At 44.9% G+C, this 21,224-nt stretch overlaps 2 protein-coding genes across 3 annotated transcripts in view; both read left to right on the top strand.

Annotated features, from left to right (window-relative positions):
• The window catches only part of LOC120996590 (transmembrane O-methyltransferase homolog), a 372,830-nt gene that overhangs the window by 182,650 nt on the left and 168,956 nt on the right, over window positions 1–21,224 (top strand). The gene's annotated exons all lie outside the window — the stretch shown is intronic.
• Window positions 1–21,224, top strand: part of LOC120996592 (interleukin-1 receptor type 2-like) — a 40,861-nt gene that overhangs the window by 14,000 nt on the left and 5,637 nt on the right. The window contains exons 3-5 of one of the 2 annotated variants that reach the window (XM_040426623.1): window positions 9,351–9,401; window positions 11,445–11,516; window positions 12,259–12,315. In XM_040426623.1, the coding sequence (XP_040282557.1) occupies window positions 9,359–9,401; window positions 11,445–11,516; window positions 12,259–12,315 (172 nt within the window). In that variant the 5' untranslated portion in view covers window positions 9,351–9,358. Of the gene's footprint in view, window positions 1–9,338; window positions 9,402–11,444; window positions 11,517–12,258; window positions 12,316–21,224 lie in introns of both variants that reach the window. The other variant, XM_040426624.1, reaches the window with a different exon arrangement.

Raw genomic sequence — 21,224 nt, 5'->3', positions numbered from 1 at the left:
TTCTATTCTAGCAATGGTATACCAGATGTTGTGTATTGCTTTCAGAGTTGCGAGTGATGAAATATTCTTAATGCCAAAGGCCGCTGTAGCAGAGAGGTGTAGATTTATATCATGGGAGCCCATTATATTTTTTTCCAATAAAACCCATTTTTTTGAAGTATCATTCTTGATCAGGTATCTCATTTGGTCAAGTATAGCGGAGGTATAATAATGTTTAATAGAAGGGACATTAAGGCCACCTGTTTTAAGTGATTTGTTAAGTATAGGTCCTTTCACTCTGGGTTTGTATTTTCCCCATATGTGTCTGTTGATTAAAGCTTGTAACTTTGTTATGTAACCGTTGGGAATAGCAATTGGAATGTTACGGAACATATAAATGATTTTGGGTAAAATCACCATTTTGATTGCAGCTATTCTTCCTAACCATGAAAGCGAGTCCATTCTTAGGTTGTTTAAGGAGTCGTTGATTTTATTATATAGAGGCCAAAAATTGACTTTAAATAGTTTGTTAGTAGGGAAGGCGAGCTGTATTCCCAGATATGTCAATGATTCATCAGCCCAAGGGTATTTATACAAGTTAGAAATTGACCGCCTGGTGGCTCTGGTCAAACCCAGGTCAAGAATTTGGGACTTATTAATATTCACTTTATAAAAGGAAGCCTTACCAAAATTAGCAATAATATTGTTAATAGCATTTAATGCAGTGGTTGGGTTAGACGTTAGAATTAAAACATCATCAGCGAAAAGTCCTATGCGATGATCTGTATTTCCTACTGTTATCCCTTTAATAAGGGGGGAAGATCTGATATGTTCCGCAAAGGGTTCCATTGCCAGGGCAAATATTAGGGGTGACATGGGGCAGCCTTGTCTAGTTCCATTTTTGATATTGAATGGAGCAGATAGAAAACTAGAAGAATATATGGAGGCACTAGGATTGGAATATAAGGACATTACTGCGGATAGGAAGAAATCTCCAAAGCCGTATTTTTCCAAAGTAGCCTGAATATATTTCCAGTGTATCCTATCGAACGCCTTCTCCGCATCCAAGGAAAGGAGCAAAGAAGGCGTTTTGGTGGCATATGCCACATCTAGAAGATCTATGAATCTCCTAGTACCATCTGATGATTGTCTGTTGGGAACAAAACCAATTTGATCATTGGCTATTAAGGAAGGAAGGATGTTAGATAATCTCTTTGCTAAAATTTTTGCAAATATCTTTATATCAGAGTTTAATAGCGATATAGGTCTGAAATTGGCCGGTTTATCTGCAGATTTACCAGGTTTTGGGAGTGTAATTATCATTGCATTTAACATATCCTTGGGGATTGATTTTTGCTCTGCTATCAAATTGAAAGATCTAGTCAAGAAGGGATTTAAAATATTGGAGAAGTTTTTATAATATTCGTTTGTAAGTCCATCTGGGCCAGGAGACTTATTATTTTTAAGGGAATGAATTGCTTCGGATATTTCCAGGTGTGTGATTTTAGAGTTGAGAGATTGCTTTTGGGATGGGGTTATAGATGGTAGGGAAATGCCGTTGAGAAAGTCATTAATATATTCAGAAGTTGGTTGAACAATGTCAGTTGATTTCTCTAAATTATATAAATTTTCATAATATTTAGCGAATTCCTCTGCTATGTGTTTAGGGTTATATAGTTTTTGGTTCTGGTTGTCATATAAAAAGGGGATTCTTGATTTGGCTTCTCTTTTCTTAACTCTATTAGCTAAAATTTTTGATGCTTTGTTACCTTGAGAATAATGATCTGATTTGACTTTACGAAGGTAGAATTCATGTTTTTCATGTAGATGAAGATATAGATGATGTCTGGCTGTTTTTAATTTGCTAAGGGTTTTTGGATCTAGAGAAATCTTAGAGGAGTCCTCCAAGGTTTTGATATTAGCTAATAATTTATCTAGGATTTCCCTTCTTTTTTTCTTTTGAATAGCTGCATGTTTTAGTAGTACACCTCTTATAAATGCTTTGTGCGCACTCCATAGTGTAATATCTGATACCAGATTATTATCATTTGTTTTGAAGTATTCTTTTAGAGAGTTTTCTACATCTGTGCGTATAGAGGCATTTTGAAGTAAAGAATTGTTCAGCCTCCATGGGGAATATATTCTATTGCTATACATGTCGTCTAGTGTAAGAGATATAAACGCATGGTCAGACCATGTTATATTAGAAATTGTTACCTCTAGTACTTTTTGAAGAAGCCATTTATCTGCTACGAAGAGGTCAATTCTAGAGTAAGTGTTGTGTGGGTGAGAAAAAAAAGTAAAGTCTTTTTCATTGGCGTGATGGACCCTCCAGATATCTAGAAGTCCTTCCTGAAATAGGAAGTCACTGAGTTGCGAGTTTTTGGGAGAGGGGAGAGGAGACGGGAATCTATCAATTGAGGAGTCGGGACACATGTTGAAGTCGCCACAGATCAATATAGATCCTTGTTTAGAATCCTGAGCTAGTTTGATGGTGCGTTTGATAAAATTTATCTGATCAGCATTTGGGGCATAAAGATTAACTATTGTGTATCTAGAATTGTTTATGTCACATATAATGATAACATATCTACCCTCTTCATCAATTATTGTTTTATGGCATTGAAAAGCAATAGAATTCTTAAAGCCTATGATCACACCTTTTCTTTTTTTTGAAGCTGGTGAAAAAAAAGTATGTGGAAAGGAGGGGTGAGAAAATCTGTAGGAGTCCTCCTCATTAAGGTGAGACTCTTGAATACAAATGATGTCAGCTCTCTGTTTCCTCACCTCATTCCAACAAGCTGAACGTTTAAAGGGGCTATTAAGACCCCTAACATTTGCCGAGAATATTTTTATACCCTTACTGGCCATCTTGATCTACAAGGTAACACGCTAGTGTTACTAAACTGATTTGGTTGACTAGTAGTGTGTGCATAACATAATAAAGTACCCAAATGTTACCGTATGTCAGTTGTGGGGATCGTAGATTTGTACCTTTGGTTTCAGTTGTTTGAGGAGGTAGCTGTAAACCTTTTTTGTGTAACCTTATAAAACAACAGATTAAAACATAGAAAATAAAATAAATAGTAAATAACAATAACATAACAATGGTCTAACAGTGACCACAAGGTGTGATGTATCTCACTTAGTATGGGAGGCGTTAGAGAAACAGTGGATTAGGGAATGCGAACACTGAGATGTTATGAGTGTTCTGAGAGGTAGAGCAACAGGGTGTGGAACCCCGTAAAAATAGTATAACATGGGAGTATACTTAAGGTAATATAGATATTGTCCAGAGGAGGTATCACGGAGGGTTTCTTCCCACTTTGGTCCATTCTGATGTTAGGGTAAGGTGACTTCTGTCAGAGGAATTTCTGTTAGGAGGAGAGTTCATAGCTTTATCTTTGTCTTTAGCGCCCTCCGGTGGCAAGGTGATGTTCCAGTTGGCAAAAGCTTTTGACGCTTCCTGAGGAGAAACTAGGACAGTTGATGAGTTTTGATATCTCACAATCAGCTTAACAGGGAAACCCCATTTGTAAGGGATATTGTTATCCCTTAATGCTTTGGTGTAATTTTGAAATTCACGTCTTCTGCTCAGCGTTGCTGGTGAAAGGTCGGTGAATAGAAGTACATTAGAGAATCTCTCAGGAATATCCGACCTCTTTTTCTGAGCTTCCCTCATCAGGGATTCTTTTAGATGAAAAAAGTGGATTCTGGCTAATACATCCCTAGGGATAGAGGCTGGTAGAGCTTTGGGTTTAGGAACCCGGTGAACCCGGTCTATAATTAATTCAGACCCTGGGGTATCTGGCAAATATGACACTATAAGGTCCGCAATAAAATCATGTAGCTGAGAGTCCAGAACGCTTTCAGGAATGCTTCTGAATCTAACGTTATTTCTTCTGGAGCGGTCCTCCAGATCAGCAATTTTAAGTTTGATGGTTGCTATGTCATCTTCAACCGCATTATGATTATCTACTAATGAGTTATGCGCTGTGACAAACTCCTCCATTTTTTCTTCTAAATGTGCGGTTCTTTCTCCTATGGCGACTATGTCTGTATGAATAACAGAGATTGTCTCTTTGAAATCGCCATGGATAGATCTTTTTAGATCTGCCAGCATGTCCTGCATTGTGGCAACTGTTAAACCAGGGCCTATATCTGGGCCTATATCTGGTGAAGCAGGGTAAGTATCAAGGGGAGGGCTGTATGGCTGCTGTTCACTCACCCTTTTTTGTTTTTTAGGTCCCTGTGGAGGTGGGGAACCGGATCCTGCTGAAGAGGGAGATCCAGGAGGACGTTGGACTGGTGCCGTTGCAGAGGACAAACAGGACTCTCCCCCTGTGTGGCGGGAACCGGCGCCATCTTGTGAAGCCCCAGGAGCTGGGTGAAAGAACGCAGTCATCTTCTGCGGCTGCGGATCCTTCTTCCTCCCTCTGGTCATCATCGGCAAGTCTGCCGGCTCAAGAGCTGTCCTGGGACAGGTAAGTATATTAAAATTGCGCTTTAGTTAAGTCGCTATGTGCCGCTGACGGAGTTCCACAGCCGGAGCTCTGGCACTATGCGACCTCTCCTCCCGGCATCCGGCCACGCCCCCCCAGCATTTCTGTCACTATGTTATGCTGCCCTCAGTGAGATCACTATAAAGTTGATGACGGGTTCCCTTTAACCCCTTAAGGACACATGACGTACAGGTACGTCACGTGTTGTTCCGATAACCGCCGCACGATGGGTCCCGTGACCCCCCCGTGTCGGCGATCACCGCAAACCGCAGGTCAATTCAGACCTGCGGTTTGCGGCTTTTACCTTGTGCGGCGGCGGTGCCATCGGGTCCCCATGGGGCTGTAGGGGGGACCCGATGGCATTGAAGGCAGCGCAATGACTTCCTGAGGCATCTGCGCTGCCTTCCGGTGAAGAGCCTGTGAGATCCAGCCCCCTGGATCTCACAGGCCGGAAGCTGTATGAGGAATACACACAGTATTACTCATACAGTCAATGCATTCCAATACAGAAGTATTGGAATGCATTGTAAAGGGGATTAGACCCCCAAAAGTTCAAGTCCCAAAGTGGTACAAAAAATAAAGTAAAAAAAAAGTTGAAAAAATAAAGTAAAAAAAAAAGTTCCCCCAAAAAATTTAAAGTTTCATGTAAAAATAAACAAAAATGTCATTTTCCCCAAATAAAGTTAAAAAAAAAAGGTAAAAGATAGGGGGAAAAAAAAGTATACATATTAGGTATCGCCGCGTTTGTATCGACCGGCTCTATAAAAATATCACATGACCTAACCTCTCAGATGAACAACATAAAAAATAAAAACTGTGCTAAATAAACCATTTTTTGTCACCTTACATCACAAAAAGTGTAATAGCAAGCGATCAAAAAGTCACACGCACCCCAAAATAGTGCCAATAAAACTGTCATCTCATCCCACGAAAATCATACCCTACCCAAGGTAATCGCCCAAAAACTGAAAAAATGATGGCTCTCAGACTATGGAAACACTAAAACATGATGTTTTTGCTTCAAAAATGAAATCATTGTGTAAAACTTACATAAATAAAAAAAAGTATACATATTAGGTATCGCCGCGTCCGTGACAACCTGCTCTATAAAAATATCACATGATATAGCCTGTCAGATGAATGTTGTAAATAACAAAAAATAAAAACTGTGCCAAAACAGCTATTTCTTGTTACCTTGCTTCACAAAAAGTGTAATATAGAGCAACCAAAAATCATATGTACCTTAAACTAGTACCAACAATACTGCCACCCTATCCCGTAGTTTCTAAATTGGGGCCACTTTTTTGGAGTTTCTACTCTAGGGGTGCATCAGGGGGGCTTCAAATGGGACATGGTGTCAAAAAAAAACAGTCCAGCAAAATCTGCCTTCCAAAAACTGTATGGCATTCCTTTCCTTCTGCGCCCTGCCGTGTGCCCGTACAGCAGTTTACGACCACATATGGGGTGTTTCTGTAAACTACAGAATCAGAGCCATAAATTTTGAGTTTTGTTTGGCTGTTAACCCTTGCTTTGTAAAAGTAAAAAAAATATTAAAATGAAAAATCTGCCAAAAAAGTGAAATTTTGAAATTGTATCTCTATTTTCCATTAATTCTTGTGGAACACCTAAAGGGTTAACAAAGTTTGTAAAATCAGTTTTGAATACCTTGAGGGGTGTAGTTTATACAATGGGGTCATTTTTGGGTGGTTTCTATTATGTAAGCCTCGCAAAGTGGTCCCTAAAAATTTGGTTTTTGAAAATTTCAAGATTTGCTTCTAAACTTCTAAGCCTTGTAACATCCCCAAAAAATAAAAAGGCATTCCCAAAATGATCAAAACAGGAAGTAGACATATGGGGAAGGTAAAGTAATAACTATTTTTGGAGGTATTACTATGTATTATAGAAGTATAGAAATTGAAACTTGGAAATTTGCAATTTTTTACTAATTTTTGGTAAATTTGGTATTTTGTTATAAATAAAAATGATTTTTTTTTACTCCATTTTACCAGTGTCATGAAGTACAATATGTGATGAAAAAACAATCTCAGAACGGCCTGGATAAGTCAAAGCATTTTAAAGTTATCAGCACTTAAAGTGACACTGGTCAGATTTGCAATAAATGGCCGGGTCCTTAAGGTGAAATAGGGCTGTGTCCTTAAGGGGTTAAGGCGCGACTCATGGATTTTAACTATTGAACTGCAGCTGAGTCCAAATGAATGTATTCAGTTAAATGCAATCTCGTGGACTGCAGAGGGCATTCAATAGTTAAACTCAATCAGTCACGCTACAAAAAGTCACATTGTAGTCCCAGCCTAACCCCTTCCTAATCTGGACCACAGGCATGCTGACATTAACCCCTCCCTGCCCTAGATCACAGGAATGATGACATTAACCCCTTCCTGCCCTATATCATGGAAATGCTGAGATTAACCCCTTCTAGGTCGAGATGACATGAAATGCTGAAATGAACCTATTATTGACTTTAAAACTCAGTTATATAATAATAAAAATATTTTTAAATTCAAACTTTTTTGGGTGGAAAAGCGAGCAGCTCTTGAGGCCACGGGCAAAAACAAATGACTGGAGGCTCATGGGTTAAAAATGCTGCGGGTCCGAAGGGATAGAATGAAGTGCAAATTACAGGAAAATCTGAGAGAGCAAAAGTGAAACCTGCAGATCGTCTCCTCTACAGAAGAGACCTGAAATACTCTGCAGACTGTGTTTAATAGCCTGTCGTGTGATACTGTCTGCTGAGCTGTGTATCTAATCCTATCCTGTGTGATACAGTCTGCTGAGCTGTGTATCTAATCCTATCCTGTGTGATACTGTCTGCTGAGCTGTGTATCTAATCCTATCCTATGTGATACTGTCTGCTGAGCTGTGTATCTAATCCTATCCTGTGTGATACTGTCTGCTGAGCTGTGTATCTAATCCTGTCCTGTGTGATACTGTCTGCTGAGCTGTGTATCTAATCCTATCCTGTGTGATACTGTCTGCTGAGCTGTGTATCTAATCATATCCTGTGTGATACTGTCTGCTGAGCTGTGTATCTAACCCTATCCTGTGTGATACTGTCTGCTGAGCTGTGTATCTAATCCTATCCTGTGTGATACTGTCTGCTGAGCTGTGTATCTAATCCTATCCTATGTGATACTGTCTGCTGAGCTGTGTATCTAATCCTATCCTGTGTGATACTGTCTGCTGAGCTGTGTATCTAATCCTATCCTATGTGATACTGTCTGCTGAGCTGTGTATCTAATCCTATCCTGTGTGATACTGTCTGCTGAGCTGTGTATCTAATCCTATCCTGTGTGATACTGTCTGCTGAGCTGTGTATCTAATCCTATCCTGTGTGATACTGTCTGCTGAGCTGTGTATCTAATCCTATCCTGTGTGATACTGTCTCCGGAGCTGTGTATCTAATCCTATCCTGTGTGATACTGTCTGCTGAGCTGTGTATCTAATCCTATCCTGTGTGATACTGTTTGCTGAGCTGTGTATCTAATCCTATCCTGTGTGATACTGTCTCCGGAGCTGTGTATCTAATCCTATCCTGTGTGATACTGCCTGCTGAGCTGTGTATCTAATCCTATCCTGTGTGATACTGTCTCCGGAGCTGTGTATCTAATCCTATCCTGTGTGATACAGTCTGCTGAGCTGTGTATCTAATCCTATCCTGTGTGATACTGTCTGCTGAGCTGTGTATCTAATCCTATCCTGTGTGATACTGTCTGCTGAGCTGTGTATCTAATCCTATCCTGTGTGATACAGTCTGCTGAGCTGTGTATCTAATCCTCTCCTGTATGATACAGTCTGCTGAGCCGTGTATCTAATCCTATCCTGTGTGATACTGACTGCTGAGCTGTGTATCTAATCCTATCCTGTGTGATACTGTCTGCTGAGCTGTGTATCTAATCCTCTCCTGTGTGATACTGTATGCTGAGCTGTGTATCTAATCCTCTCCTGTGTGATACTGTCTGCTGAGCTGTGTATCTAATCCTGTCCTGTGTGATACAGTCTGCTGAGCTGTGTATCTAATCCTATCCTGTGTGATACTGTCTGCTGAGCTGTGTATCTAATCCTATCCTGTGTGATACTGTCTGCTGAGCTGTGTATCTAATCCTATCCTGTGTGATACTGCCTGCTGAGCTGTGTATCTAATCCTATCCTGTGTGATACAGTCTGCTGAGCCGTGTATCTAATCCTATCCTGTGTGATACTGTCTGCTGAGCTGTGTATCTAATCCTATCCTGTGTGATACTGTATGCTGAGCTGTGTATCTAATCCTATCCTGTGTGATACTGCCTGCTGAGCTGTGTATCTAATCCTCTCCTGTGTGATACTGTCTGCTCAGCTGCTGTATCTAATCCTATCCTGTGTGATACTGTCTGCTGAGCTGTGTATCTAATCCTATCCTGTGTGATACTGTCTGCTGAGCTGTGTATCTAATTCTATCCTGTGTGATACTGTCTGCTGAGCTGTGTATCTAATCCTCTCCTGTGTGATACTGCCTGCTGAGCTGTGTATCTAATCCTATCCTGTGTGATACAGTCTGCTGAGCTGTGTATCTAATCCTCTCCTGTGTGATACTGTCTGCTGAGCTGTGTATCTAATCCTATCCTGTGTGATACTGACTGCTGAGCTGTGTATCTAATCCTCTCCTGTGTGATACTGTCTGCTGAGCTGTGTATCTAATCCTATCCTGTGTGATACTGTCTGCTGAGCTGTGTATCTAATCCTCTCCTGTGTGATACTGCCTGCTGAGCGGTGTATCTAATCCTCTCCCGTGCACACAGTGGTGCGGGGGTGGTGTACTTGGGGCTTTCCCGGTCTCAGCTATAAATGTCAGAGTGAAAGTGTCGGGCTCAGTCTCTGTCATGCAGCTGCCGGCAGGGAGGACGGGGCTCGGCTCGGCACCAGGTGAGACCCCGGCTCTGCTCTTCACCCCTGACTCTAGGAGGCGCCATTCCTTTTTATTGGGGTGGGGGGGTATTGATTATAAAGGGGACCTCACTTTATTACTTCAGGGGATCAGGTAGGTCAGGGATCCAGTCCTTCCACCATTATGATTTGGGGGGGGGGGGGGGGGGGGGGGGGTGCCTCATTCACACGTCAGTGTTTGGTCAGTGATTTTGAGCCAGAACCAGGTGCGGCTCTAAACACAGAACAGGAGGCGATATTTCCCTTAGGGCTCATGCACACGACCGTATGTACGGAGCGGAACGGAGCAGCTGGTCCCTGGTAGAACAGTCCTGGTCCGTAATGCTGACAATAATAGGACATGTTCTATACTTTTCTGGAACAGAAACATGTACATACGGAAGCGGAATGCACACTTCCGTTTTTTTTGCGGACCCATTGAAATGAATGGTTCCACATACTGTCCGCAAAAAAACCCAGAATGGACACGGAAAGAAAATACATTCGTGAGCATGAGCCCTTATATCTTATGTGTGTGGAGGCTCCGATCACTGATGGAAATCACTGACCAAACACTGACGTGTGACTGAGAGATCAGATCCTGAATCCCATTAGTAGATGAGGGAACGCTGTGCCGCTGTTTTAGGTCAGCCTGTCGCCACGGTGATCAGCAGCCCAGTAAGGGAATGCTTCCCCTTTAAGGCTCATGCACACAAAAGTATTTTCTTTGCGGACCTTATGCAGAACCATTCCTTTCAATGTGTGCATTCCGTTTCCGTATGTCTGTTCCTCAAAAAAAAAAAACATGTCCTATTATTGTCCGCATTACGGACAAGGACTGTTCTATTAGGGGCCGGCTGATCTGTTCTGCAAAATATGGAACGCACATGGACGTCATCCGTATTTTTTGCAGATCCGTGTTTTGCGGACCACAAAATACATACGGTCGTGTGCATGAGGCCTTACTGGGATCATTTTCTATTTTCGCATCGTCAGAGTGAACTGACCATTAAAATCAGCTGAGGAATCGGGTTATTGGGGCGCCGCAGTCTAAGGCCCCATTCACACGTCCGGAATTGCGGACCCATTCATTTCTATGTGCTGCCCGGATACGGAATTGCGGATCCGCACTTCCGGGTCCGCAATTCCGTTCCCGAAAAAAATAGAACGTGTCCTATTCTTGTCCGGGACAATTGCGGACAAGAATAGGCATATTCTATTAGTGCCGGCGATGTGCGGTCCGCAAAATGCGGAACGCACATTGCCGGTGTTCGTGTTTTGCGGATCTGCGGACGTGTGAATGGACCCTAAGACATCAGCAACCTTCAGCTCTTCTGAAACTACAACTCCCAGAATCCTCCTGTGTTACAAAAACAGCTGAGTAAGTGTGCCTGCTGGGAGTTGTAGTTTGCTGATCCCAGTCTAAGCCGCTCCTCAGTTCTGAGCAGTGAAACTCCTATCGCTATAACAACTACTCCCATCAGAGTCGCACCCAAGGACTTAGATTCAGGTCACTGCTCTAGCCATGTATGTATATACCATCACCACTACCACCATCATCCGCGCCTCTCACTCCCAGTATCTGTAGCTTCGATTCTGTCACCAATCTGCACAGAATGTTCCAGCTGGAATAAAAGAGGAGGCACGGGGGTCCGAGAGACCCAGGAGGGGGGTCCACACAGGCACAATTCACACACAAAGCTTCCACTTACTTATTGTATGTGATGTCGTAGACTCCAGTCACATCCAGAGCAGCACCAACAATCTCCCTGGTTGACCTCCTGCAGGTTACAGCCGCCTGATCTCCCACAATGCACTGCTCGCCAGTTACAGGAGACCGGCAGACTGGTCAATGCAGCTCTGGATGTGACTGGAGTACAAGGGATCATGTGCTATGCCTAGTCAGCTGCATTTGAAGGGATCGGCAGACCCTGATAGAGAAAGAGGGGGTGGGGGGCCCGGACAGGGACTTATAGGGCCACTGTGCGGCCAGGTAATAGTAAAGCTGGGGAACAAGCTCAATGTCGCCCTCTGTTGTTCCAGGTCTGGGGAGGGCACATTGCCTGTCTCTAGTCTCTCTCCTTCTGATCCACTGTCTCATCAACATAGCAGCAGGTAAGGCTCACCCCAAAAAATGTACATATGGTCCCCCCAAAACAGGATTTACAATGCAGCAGGTAATGAGCGAGTGACAGAACTGTCTGCAGAGCCCTGCACCACCACAGACTGGACACCAGGGGGAGCAGTGGAGCCGACAGCTAGGACATTACATTATTATACTGCATCAGTGATGTCATCAGCAGGGGGCGGGGCTGTGACAACCTCTCAGACAGGATATACAGGCAGGTTGTCAGCAGTAATAGATGTTCCTGTAGTATAAGGTGTGTGATCTCATGTCTGATCACATGTCATTATATCAGTGATGTCATCAGCAGGGGGCGGGGCTGTGACTACCTCTCAGACAGGATATACAGGCAGGTTGTCAGCAGTAATAGATGTTCCTATAGTATAGGGTGTGCGGATCTCATGTCTGATCACATGTCATTATATCAGTGATGTCATCAGCAGGGGGCGGGGCTGTGACTACCTCTCAGACAGGATATACAGGCAGGTTGTCAGCAGTAATAGATGTTCCTGTAGTATAAGGTGTGTGGATCTCATGTCATTATATCTGTGATGTCATCAGCAGGGGCGGGGCTGTGACTACCTCTCACACACGATATACAGGCAGGTTGTCAGCAGTAATAGATGAATAGCTGTAGTATACGGCGTGTGGATGTCACATAGTATGTAGCTGTATGTATATAACACGTGTAGCGCGCAGGCGTGTAACATGAGCGCCTCTTCTTTATTGCAGCTTTGAAGTCACCGCAGATTCTGCTCCCAGCAAATGACACAGTCATCAGCAAGGAAGGTAAGTCCCCCTGCAGAGTATCTACCTGACACAGGACAGACAGCACCCCCTGCTGGTCATGCTGCACAGCGCTTTAACTGTCTGTACATCTGTTGTCACCCAGCTTTCCCTAATCCAGAATACTTGATAAGGCTCCATTCACACGTCCGTAGTGTATAGCGGATCCGCAATACACCGGCCATGGCCAAGAATAGGACATGTTCTATTTTTTTCCGGAGCCGCGCTCCAACAATGAGGATGCAGAGAGCTCACTGTGTGCTGTCCGCATCTGTTCCTGCGCCCATAGAGAATGAACGGGTCCGCACCCTGTTCCGGATAATTGCGAAATGGGTGCGGACACATTCTACGGACGTGTGAATGGACCCTAATGCAGATTTTGCTTCCAGCTCAGAAAAAACCTGATTCAGTAAGTCACGTAAGGACTCTATACTGACAGGGAATGTCCCACAGGATTGGCGCATGGCAAATGTGGTGCCAATATTCAAAAAGGGTCCAAAAACAGAGCCTGGAAACTATAGGCCGGTAAGTCTAACATCTGTTGTGGGTAAACTGTTTGAAGGTTTTCTGAGAGATGCTATCTTAGAGCATCTCAACGGAAATAAGCAAATAACGCCATATCAGCATGGCTTCGTGAGGGATCGGTCATGTCAGACTAATGTAATCAGTTTCTATGAGGAGGTAAGTTCTAGACTTGACAGCGGCGAATCAATGGATGTCGTGCATCTGGACACTGTACCGCATGAAAGGCTAGTATTAGTGTTAACTAGCATGCTCGGCCCAACACCGCGTGTGCGCGAGTCTCCTCCCCGCACGTTTGTCAGCTAATACACGTGCAGGTAAGTACCGCCATCACTGTAATGCCGTAGCCATGTTGGTTACTGGCATTACGGTGATTGGCTGGCCGGAACGCGTCATCGGAGGTTATATATGATCCCACACTCGGATATTCCGAGGAGCTGTTTTTATCGCCATTCCTTAATTTGGGCCTCTCGACAAGCACGCTTGAAGAGGGACATGAGATCCCTGATTCCCAAACTCTTGAGCATCCACAGTCACAAGAAGATGACGGTGGGGAACGGCAATTAGTGTTTAACGAGGTGGATGATGATGATGACACACAGTTGCCAATAAGTCAATGGCAATTAGTGTCTCAAGAGGTTGATGATGAGGATGAGACACAGTTGTCAATAACTGAGGTTCTTGTTAAGTCAACAAGTCAGGAGGATGACCAGAGTGAGGAAGTGGAAGAGGAGGTGGTGGACGATGAAATCACTGACCCAACCTGGGAAGGTGGCAAGCCAAGCGAGGACAGCAGTGCAGAGGGGGAGGGATCTGCAGCACCACAACAGGCTGGAAGAGGCAGTGGGGTGGCAAAAGGGAGAAGGTGGGCCACACCAAACAGGCCCGCAACTGTTCCACGGAGCACCCCCTTGCGGCAATCTCCCTTGCCAAGAGGTAGGTGTTCCGCAGTCTGGCGCTTTTTTGAGGAAAGTGCGGATGACAAAAGAATTGGGCATGAACACTAGCAACCTCACCACCACCGCATGATCCGCCACATGGCATCAAAGCACCCTAATAGGTGGGCCGAATACCTGGGTCCACAATCTGTGGGTCACACCACTGCCTCCTCTTCCCCGGTGTTACGTGCTAGCCAATCCCCTGTCCAAGACGCAGGCCCGGATGCCTCCAGTCCTGCACCTGGACCTTCGCAAGCACCATCAGCTAGCACATCCACTTCTGTGTCCCAGCGCAGCGTACAGATGTCTATAGCCCAGGCCTTTGAACGCAAGCGCAAATACCCAGCCACCCACCCACAGGCCATAGCACTAAATGCGCAGCTTTCCAAATTACTGGCCCTGAAAATGTTGCCATATAGACTTGTGGACACTGAGGCCTTCCGCAGCCTGATGGCGGCGGCCGTCCCGTGTTACGCAGTCCCCAGCCGCCACTATTTTTCACGGTGTGCAGTCCCAGCCTTACACCAACATGTGCCCCGTAACATCACATGTGCCCTGACCAACGCAGTTACTGGGAAGGTCCACTTAACCACGGAAAAGTGCTTTCGGCCAGGGATGCTACATTTCCCTGACGGCACAGTGGGTGAACATTGTGGAGGCCGGGAGTGAGTCGTACCCTGGGATGGCACAGGTGCTACCGACGCCAAGGATTACGGGCCCTACTTCCATCAGGGTTTCCGCCACCACCTACATTAGTGGCTGCAGCCCCTCCTTCTCCTTCACTTCCACCTCTGAATTATCCGCGTGCAGCACCAGTCAGCCATCAGTCGGTAGCTGGAAGCAGTGTAGCACTGCAGTGGGGAAACGGTAACAGGCCGCGCTGAAGCTGATCTGCTTAGGTGACAAACAGCACACCGCCGCAGAGCTGTGGCAGGGGATAAGGCCTCTTTCAGACGGGCGTTGCGGGAAAAGGTGCGGGTGCGTTACGGGAACCACCGCGTTTTTTCATCGCGAGTGCAAAACATTGTAATGCGTTTTGCACTCGCGTGAGAAAAATCGCGCATGTTTGGTACCCAAACCTCTTCACAGAAGTTCGGGCTTGGGATCGGTGTTCTGTAGATTGTATTATTCTCCCTTATAACATGGTTATAAGGGAAAATAATAGCATTCTGAATACAGACTGCATAGTACAATAGGGCTGGAGGGGTTAAAAAAATAATATTATTTAACTCCCCTTAATCCACTTGTTCGCGCAGCCCGGCATCTGTTCTGTCTTTAACTGTGAGCAATAGGACCTTTGATGATGTCACTGCGTTCATCACATGGTCCGTCACATGATCCATCACCATAGTGATGGATCATGTGATGAACGCAGTGACGTCATCAAAGGTCCTATTGCTCACAGTTAAAGACAGAACAGATGCCGGGCTGCGCGAACAAGTGGATTAAGGGGAGTTAAATAATATATTTTTTTTTTTAACCCCTCCAGCCCTATTGTACTTTGCATTCTGTATTCAGAATGCTATTATTTTCCCTTATATCCATGTTATAAGGGAAAATAATAATGATCGGGTCTCCATCCCGATCATCACCTAGCAACCGTGCGTGAAAATCGCACCGCATCCGCAACTGCTTGCGGATGCTTGCGATTTTCACGCAAACTCCATTCACTTCTATGGGGCCTGCGTTGCGTGAAAAACGCACAAAATAGAGCATGCTGCAATTTTCACGCGACGCACAAGTGATGCATGAAAATCACCGCTCATGTGAACAGCCCCATAGAAATGAATGGGTCAGGATTCAGTGCGGGTGCAATGCGTTCAACTCACTCATCGCATCCTCGCGGAATACTCGCCCGTGTGAAAGGGGCCTAAGAGACCAGACCGAGCTGTGGCTCTCGCCACTCAACCTACAACCAGGCATGGTTGTGTCTGACAATGGCCGTAACTTGGTGGCGGCTTTGGAGCTCGGCAAGCTGATACACATCCCATGCCTAGCCCACGTGTTCAACCTAGTGGTTCAGCGATTTCTATAAAAAACCTACCCCAATTTGCCTGAGCTACTGGTGAAGGTGCGCCGCGTGTGTGCCCATTTCCGCAAGTCATCGACAGCTTCAGCCGGTCTGTCAACGTTGGCCAGGCTTTGTGAGCAGCCGAGGGCAGTAGTGGAATACCAGCTGCAGCATGGTCGTCAGCTTCCGCTCTTCACAAGCGAGGAGTGGGCATGGATGTCTGACCTCTGTGAGGTGTTAAGAAACTTTGTGGAATCGACACAGATGGTGAGCGGCGATAACGCTATTATCAGCGTAACCATCCCACTTCTGTGTCTACTCAAACGCTCGCTGCTCACAATGAAGGACGACGCTTTGCCTGTGGAAGAGGTGGAAATGGGGGGAAGACATTACACAGAGTGATAGCCAGACCACCCTCCGTTCGTCTTCTCAGCGCAAATTGGATGATGAGGAGGAGCAGGAGACGTTGCCTCCGCTACAGAGGGTAGTACCCATGGAAGTTTAATTCCATCTGTTCAGCGTTGATGGGCAGAAGAGGAGGAGATTGAAAGTCATCCTTCTGATGACGACAGCGAAGTCTTGCCTGTTCCTTGGGCAACCGAGGTGGGAAGACGAGGGGAACACACAGCAGTTCCAACAGAGGCAGAGCAACACTCTCCAAGGCCTGGGACAGTTTCATGACACCCCGCCAGCACCCTCACCCTGATGCGCGGCCTAGTGTCACAAGGAGGGAAAGTTTTGGAAGATGGTGAAAGAGTTCGTAGCAGACCGTGTCAGCGTCCTCAATGATCCCTCTGTGCCTTACAACTACTGGGTGTCCAAGCTGAACACGTGGTGCGAACTGGCGCTCTACGCCTTGGAGGTGCTGGCCTGCCCTGCCGCCAGCGTTTTGTCTGAGCGGGTATTTAGTGCTGCTGGTGCCATTATAACTGATAAGAGCATCCGCCTGTCAACTGAAAATGCTGACAGGTTCACTCTTATAAAAATGAACAAGGCCTGGATTGACCATGACTTCTCTACTCCACCAGAGGAAAGCGGCTGAACATAAAGGAACTCTAAATGTGTTGTTTATAATGTTCTGAATACTCTGTATTCCCTGCACCCCTTCCACCACTAAAAAGGGTATATGGTTCAATCTCCCTTTCCTCATCCTCCTCCTCCATCATATCAACATGATTATTAGTCTGCCCTCGCTCATAATGTTGTAGAGGGTCAGCTCGGCAGCAGGCCCTCACCCCTAATTTTTCAATGCTCAGATCAGAAGCAGGCCCTCGCCCCTAATGTTTTTGAGGGTCACCAGCAGGCCATCAATCATAATTTTCCAAGGCTGTGTATGATGCCCTCCTTTATGTGTAATAAAGGGTGTATTGTAGCGCCGGTTCCTTGTAATTTTTGGCAGCCCTTTCCCTTAGTGCATAGGCTTTATGAGTGTAGGAGTCCCACCACCTGAACTATTGTACCACAATGTGTATGAGGCCCTCCTTTATGTGATATACAGGTTGTATCGGAGTGCCTCTTCCTTGTAATTTTTGGCAGCCCTTTCCCTTAGTGCATAGGCTTTATAAGTGTAGGAGTCCCACCACCTGAACTATTGTACCACAATGTGTATGAGGCCCTCCTTTATGTGATATACAGGTTGTATCGGAGTGCCTCTTCCTTGTAATTTTGGCAGAACTTGCACTTTATATACAAGTAAATACACAGGAAAGAATGTTTCCGAACAATTTTTCCTCTAAAATAGATTTCATCTTCGGTTTGGTGCGTATTAGTGTCAGTCTGTAAAAGTGGCGTACTACTCTGACAACATCGTTCCCGGCAGCGACCTGGGAGTCCAAGATGCATCCAGACATCCTCCCCATGCTGTTCCTGAACCATTTCAGTGGTGTTTCCATCAATTTCTGACCTTTTCCTATGAACCAGACGCCCTCCCCTCTTCAGAGCAGGGGCTGCCTGGTTTAAAGGGCTTCTGTCACCCCCCTACAGTCTTTTTTCATTTTTTGGCTACTTAAAATCTTTATACTGAAAATTATCAATATATAGGGCTCTTACTCTTTTTCGTTCAGTAGTTTCTTCAAAAAACGGACTTTTATAATATGTAAATGACCTCTCTACCAGCAAGTAGGGCGGTTACTTACTGGTAGCAGCCGCATCCTCCTTTCACAAAGACGCCCCCTTCTCATGTTGATTGACAGGGCCAGCGAACGCTCTCGTCCTCTGGCTGGCCCTGTCTGCGTTTTTAAATCTCGCGTCTTGGCCGTACTGGTTTTCCGTCGGCGCAGGCGCACTGATAGGACGACGCTCGCTCGGCCGCTCCTTCCTCAGTGCGTCTGCGCCGGGTGTAGATGTGACGTCATCGGCGCAGGCGCACTGAGGAAGGAGTGGCCGAGCGAGCGTCCTCCTCTCAGTGCGCCTGCGCCGACTGAAGAGCGGTACGGCGCAGGCGCGAGATTTAGAACGCAGTCAGAGCCAGCCAGAGGAGGAGGAGAGCGCTCACTGGCCCTGTCAATCAACATGAGGAGGGGGCGTCTGTGTGTGTGTGTGTGTGTGTGTGTGTAATATATATATATATATATCGCAGTATAAGGATTTTAAGTAGCCAAAAAATGAAAAATGACTGTAGGGGGGTGACAGAACCCCTTTAACCACCTCAGCCCCCAGTGCTTAAACACCCTGAAAGACCAGGCCACTTTTTACACTTCTGACCTACACTACTTTCACCGTTTATTGCTCGGTCATGCAACTTACCACCCAAATGAATTTTACCTCCTTTTCTTCTCACTAATAGAGCTTTCATTTGGTGGTATTTCATTGCTGCTGACATTTTTACTTTTTTTTGTTATTAATAGAAATTTAACAAAATTTTTGCAAAAAAAAATTGACATTTTTCACTTGTAAAATTTTTCAAAAAAAACGACATCCATATATAAATTTTTCTCTAAATTTATTGTTCTACATGTCTTTGATGAAAAAAAAAAGAAGAAAAAAATGGTTTGGGTAAAAGTTATAGCGTTTACAAACTATGGTACAAAAATGTGAATTTCCGCTTTTTGAAGCAGCTCTGACTTTCTGAGCACCTGTCATGTTTCCTGAGGTTCTACAATGCCCAGACAGTACAAACACCCCACAAGTGACCCCATTTCGGAAAGTAGACACCCTAAGGTATTCGCTGAGGGGCATGGCGAGTTTCTAGAATTTTTTTATTTTTTGTCACAAGTTAGCGGAAAATTATGATTTTTTTTTTTTTTTCTTACAAAGTCTCACATTCCACTAACTTGTGACAAAAAATAAAAACTTCCATGAACTCACTATGCCCATCATGAAATACCTTGGGGTCACTTGTGGGGTAGTTATACTGCCCTGGCATTCTAGGGGCCCTAATGTTTGGTAAGTAGTTTGAAATCAAAATGTGTAAAAAATGCCCTGTGAAATCCTAAAGGTGCTCTTTGGAATATGGGCCCCTTTGCCCACCTAGGCTGCAAAAAAGTGTCACACATCTGGTATCGCCGTACTCAGGAGAAGTTGGGCAATGTGTTTTGTGGTGTCATTTTACATATACCCATGCTGGGTGAGATAAATATCTCGGCAAAAGACAACTTTTCCCATTTTTTTTTATACAAAGTTGGCATTTGACAGAGATATTTCTCTCACCCAGCATGGGTATATGTAAAATGACACCCCAAAACACATTGCCCAACTTCTCCTGAGTACGGCGATACCAGATGTGTGACACTTTTTTGCAGCCTAGATGCGCAAAGGGTCCCAAATTCCTTTTAGGAGGGCATTTTTAGACATTTGGATCCCAGACTTCTTCTCACGCTTTAGGGCCCCTAAAATGCCAGGGCAGTATAAATACCCCACATGTGACCCCATTTTGGAAAGAAGACACCCCAAGGTATTCAATGAGGGGCATGGAGAGTTCATAGAAATTTTATTTATTTGGCACAAGTTAGCGGAAATTGATTTTTTTTTAGTTTTTTCTCCCAAGGTCTCCCTTTCCGCTAACTTGGGACAAAAATTTCAATCTTTCATGGACTCAATATGCCCCTCACGGAATACCTTGGGGTGTCTTCTTTCCGAAATGGGGTCACATGTGGGGTATTTATACTGCCCTGGCATTTTAGGGGCCCTAAAGCGTGAGAAGAAGTCTGGAATATAAATGTCTAAAAAAATGTACGCATTTGGATACCGTGAGGGGTATGGTGAGTTCATGTGAGATTTTATTTTTTGACACAAGTTAATGGAATATGAGACTAAGAAAAAAATAAATAAAAAATTTCCGCTAACTTGGGCCAAAAAATGTCTGAATGGAGCCTTACAGGGGGGTGATCAATGACAGGGGGGTGATCAAGGAGTCCATATGGGGTGATCACCCCCCTGTAAGGCTCCATTCAGACGTCCGTATGTGTTTTGCGGATCCGATCCACGTGTCCGTAAAAAACATACGGACGTCTGAATGGAGCCTTACAGGGGGGTGATCAATGACAGGGGGGTGCTCAGGGAGTCTATATGGGGTGATCAGGGGGTGAATAAGGGGTTAATAAGTGACGGGGGTGGTGGTGTAGTGTAGTGGTGTTTGGTGCTACTTTACTGAGCTGTCTGTGTCCTCTGGTGGTCGATCCAAGCAAAAGGGACCACCAGAGGACCAGGTAGCAGGTATATTAGACGCTGTTATCAAAACAGCGTCTAATATACCTGTTAGGGGTTAAAAAAAATCACATCTCCAGCCTGCCAGCGAACGATCGCCGATGGCAGGCTGCAGATCCACTCGCTTACCTTCCGATCCTGTGAACGTGCGCGCGTTCACAGGAAATCTCGCGTATCGCGAGATGACGCGTATATATGCGTGACCGCCTCCGGAACGCGATCCTGCGTTAGGCGGTTCGGAGGCGGTTAATGCTTGGGTTCTTCCATTGACTTCCATTGTGCTCGGTCAACACTAGTTAGTATATAAAATGAGAATGCTCGGACTGGGAGAAAACATCTGTGTGTGGGTAAGTAACTGGCTGAGGGATAGAAAACAGAGGGTGGTTATTAACGGTACACACTCAGATTGGGTCACTGTCACTAGCGGAGTACCTCAGGGGTCAGTACTGGAGGGGTCACTGTCACTAGTGGGGTACCTCAGGAGTCACTGTCACTAGTGGGGTACCTCAGGGGTCAGTACTGGAGGGGTCACTGTCACTAGTGGGGAACCTCAGGGGCCATACTGGGCCCTATTCTCTTCAATATATTTAATGATCTTGTAGAAGGCTTGCAGAGTAAAATATAAATTTTCGCAGATGACACTAAACTGTGTAAAGTAATTAACACTGAAGAGGACAGTATACTGTATATATACTACAGAGTACAGTATACATATACTACAGAGGACAGTATACTGTATATATATATACACTACAGAGGACAGTATACATATACTACAGAGGACAGTACACTATATA

This window comes from Bufo bufo, chromosome 3 (genome assembly GCF_905171765.1).
Source record: "Bufo bufo chromosome 3, aBufBuf1.1, whole genome shotgun sequence".
NCBI classification, from domain to species: domain Eukaryota; kingdom Metazoa; phylum Chordata; class Amphibia; order Anura; family Bufonidae; genus Bufo; species Bufo bufo.
Note: the sequence above shows the minus strand (reverse complement) of the source record. Positions and strands in the feature narration are given on the sequence as shown.